General features: G+C 44.1%; 1 protein-coding gene and 1 long non-coding RNA gene across 2 annotated transcripts; both read right to left on the bottom strand.

The window, feature by feature from the left end:
- Window positions 1-646: 646 nt before the first annotated feature.
- Window positions 647-2,527, bottom strand: LOC132446439 (uncharacterized). Its single transcript, XM_060036751.1, has 6 exons — window positions 2,458-2,527; window positions 2,300-2,375; window positions 1,973-2,224; window positions 1,502-1,673; window positions 1,217-1,365; window positions 647-1,098 (listed from the first exon to the last, which is right to left on the bottom strand). Exons 3-6 carry the CDS (start codon window positions 2,100-2,102, stop codon window positions 911-913), a joined length of 639 nt encoding a protein of 212 aa, XP_059892734.1. The 5' UTR covers window positions 2,103-2,224; window positions 2,300-2,375; window positions 2,458-2,527; the 3' UTR covers window positions 647-910.
- Window positions 2,528-2,955: 428 nt separating this feature from the next.
- Window positions 2,956-3,993, bottom strand: LOC132446440 (uncharacterized). The gene is made up of 2 exons (XR_009522843.1): window positions 3,900-3,993; window positions 2,956-3,846 (listed from the first exon to the last, which is right to left on the bottom strand). It is a non-coding gene; the product is annotated as an uncharacterized LOC132446440 (long non-coding RNA).
- Between the last annotated feature and the right edge of the window lie 2,467 nt (window positions 3,994-6,460).

Raw genomic sequence — 6,460 nt, forward strand, 5'->3', positions numbered from 1 at the left:
TGTGTTGACTCTCGCTCCGCTTGGTGCCTCTTGGAGTCGTTACATTTTGCCAAAACTATGATATTTTAGCAACAAGTCCAGCCTTATATATGTTCAATAAGGTATTGCTTTTAGATAGACTAGTTCATGCAATTGTTTGTAAATGGGTGGCTCATCTTTTTGTTGCGAGCCTTTTCCGCGCGCCGGCTGCAGGCATTATATGTCGGCCTTTCCCCCCCCCCCTTTTTTTCATAACAGTTATACAGTTTAATGCCCACTTTTAGCCTACTGCCTTTGTTTGATTATTGTTGTCCGATAAGTTCGCTACTTATTGTAATTGGAATAGGCTACAGATTTAGTCTTGTTGAATCGTTTCCAAACCTTTAAGAGCGCCTGTAGGCGCATTGTTCGGACTTTACGAGCGCCGCATAGGCCTATAACCTATAATGCCTGTATTTATTATTTTAAAACTGTTAAACAGTTGTAGGTCTTCAAGTTAACTGTATTGTATTAATTTTGGCCCATACATTATTGTTGGAATAAAGATTTCATTGATAAAAACATTAGAAAAAAAACATAGAAAAAAGTTAATGATTAATCGATAATTGATCGATAACTCTAGCGATGCTCGATCAAGAAAATTTCTTCAAATGCCCATCCCTAGTGTAGTCATACCCGAGGGTCAGTTGATGGTTCTCTTTCTCTCACACACACACACACGCACACTATTTCATGCATGCATACATGCAGTGATACATGCAAAAGCACATCAAGCAGACACAGTGAGCCCAGACAACACCGCACACAGAGGTTGACAAGGCACAGGTAAAATGATTACCAAATTATTTTGAATTATATACAAAGAAATTTCATGCAAATAATAACAACTAAATCATTGGACTTGTCCGTGGAAAAAAATAATAATGTGAAATTAGGTTTTCTTGAAGCGTGACTGCCGGGCTAGGTAGAGGCTGATGGCCTCCTCCTTAGGAATCTGTTCGAAGGATTTGGCGATGGGGGCGGGTGCATCGGAGGACAAATTGGCGCCAACCTCTCGAAGAACCGCGGGTGAATTGGCGTAGCTCTCCCGAAGGGCCTTCATTAATGATGTTGCATAACCTGCAGACATAATAATAATAATATTAATAATAATAATAATATTACTTTATAAAGATCATTGTCACTGATCACTCGTGCGCCATCTCAAAATATGATAGAACTGCCTGACACTGCTTACCGTATGAGGCTGCCTCTTTGATGGGACGCACCACATGGGCACCTTTTCTGATGCGCGGATACCGCACGCAGTACTTCTCCGTCCCGTCACTTCTCCGTGCTGTCTCGCGATTGGCATTGTGATTATAATGCAGCGCCGCTAAGAGAAGCCTACCAAATAACACATTTGAGAAAACCTTTGAAACTTGGTGTATGACAAAATACTACAATAGGCACGTTAATAGGTACTATTATTACTATAAAAGGCATAATAATTGGCAGTGTTATTCCATTGGATAGCACTGACCTGCTATACATCCCAAGGTATGAAAACCCAGTGTGCTTGGGCGCGAAGTGCAAGATGAGGGAGTGGTAAGCCTCAAGGGAGAAGGTCTGGTGCTGTGGAGACAGCTGACGAACATCTTTCAGCAAGGCAGCCCTCATCATTATGTTCTCCAACTTGACTGCTGCCAATGAGCCTGAAAAGACCAAGACAGGTAGGCAGGGAGGCAGACAGACACACAGACGGAAAACGCACAAATAGACATTAGACAGGAAGATGGATACAGACAGAATTCCTTTTTGAAATGGAAACACATGAAATTGTCCTGCATATGAATTATAGCAAACATAAACAGTAAACAGAATGTTATGAGATTGCCAGGGAATGAAAAAATAATTTCATCACAAAGGTCACATGTCAAAGCATCCAGACAATTACTCAAAGACAGCAACTAAAACAAAACTATGTAGAGCGTGCATAATACCAGTACTGTACCTGGGTCCAGCCACTCTTTGTTGCGCTGATCTTCGTCTAGACGGCCATGGGCACAACTGGAGAAGGCAGGGGTGTCATGGTCATGGATGTCCTGGATGTGGTTCACTAAACTTCTCCATTTGGCCTCCATGACCGCTGGGTTGCCATCTGGGGTTGAGGCTGCAGTCCAATAGAGGTGATTCACTATAGCTGGCCTCCACAACTGTAGTTGGTCACACTCTTTGGATGCTGCATCCAATGCCTTCCCCAGACCTGTTTTAGAACAAATGGTATTAATTGATATGCACTAACAAAAACTGCTTCAAGGTTCCAACAATGGATACATACTTTTGGCAATGTGCCACACGTCAAAATAATGCTGTGTCCCTTCAGGGATCAGCTCCTCTCTCACCCATTTGGCAACCTAAGGAGAAAAAAAACACTAACATCCAGCTTCAGTGCAATTCAGATATTTACATTCTATACTGCATTTTTATTGTAAATACCTGGCGATGTCGGTCCGTGATCAGCGTTGCCAAATGCAGGTCGTTTCCCCTCAGCAGGCCAACACTGCGCTTGAGCAGGGGCGGATCTAGAAAAATATTCATGGGGTGGCAAGAGGGGGACAGGAGATTTTGAGGGGTGGCACCCTCTGGCAGAAGTATATACAGTATGCCGATTTAATTAAAGCCATATCAATCAATATTTACTTGGAAAGCCCCCACATTTAGATATTTTGACTCAATAACATATTTAATTTATTGTGGGATGAGTAAAGCCTTACATTTAAACATAAAAGGTTTCAGACAAAATGTAATAAATTATTACTGAATAATTACAAAATCAACCTGCCTTACAACAAACACCTGCACTATTACACCAGCAGGGGCATGGGGCTAAAAATATATGCAAAGAGAGCTGCAATATGTACTTTGTCTTTAGTTAACAATAAGTTGGCATTGGTCCATGAGATATTCCTGTCAGATGTCAATCATCAGTCCAACTTGAGTGCAAATATCACTTTATTCACCAATTCCAATAATTTACATACAATGCCACCCTCAAAGTGCGGTGACATAGAATAACTCCCAAAGTAGAGTGTATTACCTGCATGCTTGGAAGAGCCAAATGGGGATTCAGGGGAAGTGCTATCAAAGATTTCCCTCTCTTTCTTTTTTTATATCTTTAATTTCTAAGTATTTAAGACCTTTTGGGTTTACCTTATTATTTTTTTTGCTCTTGATGTGAAGCTTGTTTTATTATTAATTATTGGTGACTTATATTGGTTCATAAAAGTTCAGACAGGTGTGCAACCAAGTAGATTAGAGATGGCCATTTGTAAATAATTTACAGAAGATGACTTGCATTTTGTTGTTCAAGTACCTGTTACTTGGTTCAATGACAATAAAGTTTAATATAATCAAATCGAATGACTGTTGATACAAAAGGAGGCACATGAAGTCAACGGTCAGGAAAACCAGCTGAGTGTAGAAGGGTTTGTGTTTGTTAGCGCGTCTTTAGCGCGGATTGCAATTCTTATTGCAGCCTGCAGGGTTATGCGAGAAACATACGGAGGGACGCGGTCGTTGAGCTCCGCCGCCCCACATTGCATGACACGTTAAACTCAACTAGAATCGTCACCATCAATTTGATATCAACAGAACAAAAATTGTCTGAAAGCCTACAGAAACTATAGATAGTTAATGTGACAATCACATTATTAAAAATAAACTTGGAGCAATGATTTACTGAGGAACTATTTTTTTGGGAGAATGCTTTTGCAGGGAGTTCGCCGCCCCACCTGCCCATACGGCACGCGCCTGCTATGCAGCTATAAGGCATTCCAATCTTAACTTAAGTCTTTAACTATGATGTTTCTGTAATACTCAGCCCTGCTCTTTTCTAATTATTATAATTTCTTTATAGATAGACAGTTGATCAGTATTACCTCAAGAATGTAGTCTCTCTGCCGCGCCGCTTGCTTCGTTCGTTTGGAGGACTCTCGCGCCTTCCTTGTATTCAAAATCATTGCCGGCGGGAGTCTCGGGGAGGGGTGGGGGGGGGGGGGGGGGGGTTAGGCGGGATGGGGCAATATTTCCTGGTTGCATTCACTTACAGTTGGACTTTTGAAACTCGCTTTTGTAAATGTCTTGTAAAAAAAAAAAAAAAAAAGAATTTTGCGCTGCCAACTGGGGTGGCAGCTGGGGTGGCAAGGCTTTTTTTTAGGGTGGCAGTTGCCACCCCATGCCACCCCAGTAGATCCGCCCCTGCGCTTGAGCCCTTCAAGCTCACACCATGAGCTGTTGGGGACCTCTGAGCTCTGCAACATGACATAACAGTGTAAGTGTAGAATGCTGGTGGTGTTGAAGAAGGCGTTAATGAACCGAAGCGTTGCTGGTCCAGGCATTATGATACACTACTCTAGTTAGGCAATACACAATAAAGCTCTATGCATGGTTGTAGTGGAAAGATGTTATATTAAGATACAATCCTTTTACCAAATTGCAGACTTCATTTCTTTGTCTAATAACATCAGGTTTACCTGAACAAGCTGAACATCCACCACCTTGTTCACTCTGTCCTCTATCAGAGAGTATGACCCATACTTTGCGCAGTGCCCAGGAGAATCTGACCTGGAATTAATTACAATTTATGTTTCAAGTTTTTAAAACCATGGTCTGTAAAGACAATCCACCATGTCAACTGTCTATCTCCTCCTTCACTTTTCCCATAAGCGGTAGAGGTACTCTGCGTGGTGTGTGGAGAGAGAAGGGCACAGCCTCTGGCTGTAATTTAATTGAGTAGGGCCTCTGAACAAGACCCAAGCCGCTACAAAGCTACAGAAAATTTCCCTCAAAGCCTCAGGCACAATCACCAGGCAAAGGTAAACCTAATGCATGGCCACAGTCAGGCTCAAAGGCCTGTTATAGATGTGGAAAAATGCCCTCGCATGGAATAACGGAATGCCCTGCTAAAGATGCTGTGTGTCACAACTGTGGCAAAAATGGACATTATGGCAAGGTGTGCAGAAACAGTGCGAAATCTCTGAATGCTGTCACTACAGAGGAAGAAGAGTGCTTTTTCCTGGGGGCCGTGGATTCTGGAGAAGACCCGTGGACGGTGCAGCTACAAGTGAGACAAAAAACAGTGTGCTTTAAAATAGACACTGGTGCTGATGTCACCGCCCTGCCAGCCGAGGTGTACCATGAGATTACAGGGGGCCATGATGTGAAGCACCTGGCAGAGTCGACACGCCCATTGTTTGGGCCAGGTGGCAATGTACTCTCTGTCCTAGGTGTAGCCAGAGAAACACTGCGCGTTGGCAAAAAGATAGCCATAGAGGACATTTATGTCGTAAAAGACCTGCACACGGCACTATTGGGAAAGCCTGCCATAGAAAAGCTTCAGCTTGTGTGCAGGGTTGACGGCATCACCATGGAATCGTTGAAACAACAGTATCCAAAGCTGTGTAGCGGCTTGGGTCTTGTTCAGAGGCCCTACTCAATTAAATTACAGCCAGAGGCTGTGCCCTTCTCTCTCCACACACCACGCAGAGTACCTCTACCGCTTATGGGAAAAGTGAAGGAGGAGATAGACCGTATGGAGAAGATGGGCGTAATCACCAAGATTGAGGAGCCGACTGATTGGTGTGCCGGGATGGTGGTGGTGCCGAAAAAAGCAGGTGCTGTCCGCATTTGTGTGGATTTCACAAAAATTAACGAATCAGTATGCAGAGAAAAGTTTATCCTGCCTTCTGTCGAACACACTCTGGGCATGCTAGCTGGCGCAACAGTATTCAGCAAACTAAATGCCAACATGGGCTTTTGGCAAGTACCATTGACAAAAGAGTCGGCCAAATACACCACCTTCATCACGCCTTTTGGGCCGTACTATTTTAACCGTCTACCCTTCGGCATAGCATCAGCTCCCGAGCACTTCCAAAAGATGATGGTGACAGAAGTGACCGGTGGCCTGGAGGGGGTACTGTGTCACATGGATGACATCCTGGTCTGGGGACAGACACAGGAGGAGCATGATGTGCGGCTACATGCAGTGCTAGAGAAGGCACAAAAGGCCGGCATTATGCTCAACATGGACAAATGTGAGCTCACACGCCACACAATCAGATTCCTGGGTCATGTGATTTCTGCAGATGGAGTGAAGCCAGATCCAGAGAAGACGAGAGCAGTACAAGAGCTGGATGCACCCAAAAATGTCAGCGAACTCAGGAGTTTTCTGGGCATGGTCAATCAGCTGGGCCGCTTCTTGCCTAACCTGGCTGAAAAAGACAAAGTGCTACGAGACCTGCTGTCCAAGAAGAACCACTGGTACTGGGGGATAGAGCAGCAGACCGCCTTCGATCGGTTAAAAGCAGAGCTGTCATCCACACCGGTGCTCACACTATACAACCCAAACAGTGCACTAAAAATCTCTGCTGATGCCTCTTCCTTTGGCCTGGGGGCAGTCCTGCTGCAGAAGAGCAATGCCATGTGGTCACCTGTGGCATAT

Source organism: Gadus macrocephalus, chromosome 18 (genome assembly GCF_031168955.1).
Source record: "Gadus macrocephalus chromosome 18, ASM3116895v1".
NCBI lineage: Eukaryota > Metazoa > Chordata > Actinopteri > Gadiformes > Gadidae > Gadus > Gadus macrocephalus.

What these genes read in the sequence shown, in the direction of transcription:
- LOC132446439 (XM_060036751.1), bottom strand. Translation starts at nt 2,102, where the DNA reads ATGGAGGCCAAATGGAGAAGTTTAGTGAACCACATCCAGGACATCCAT. An exon ending in CAAAGAGTGGCTGGACCCAG is followed by an intron (nt 1,674 to 1,972) that starts GTACAGTACTGG and finishes TGGTCTTTTCAG; the next exon opens with GCTCATTGGCAGCAGTCAAG. An exon ending in TACCTTGGGATGTATAGCAG is followed by an intron (nt 1,366 to 1,501) that starts GTCAGTGCTATC and finishes GTTATTTGGTAG; the next exon opens with GCTTCTCTTAGCGGCGCTGC.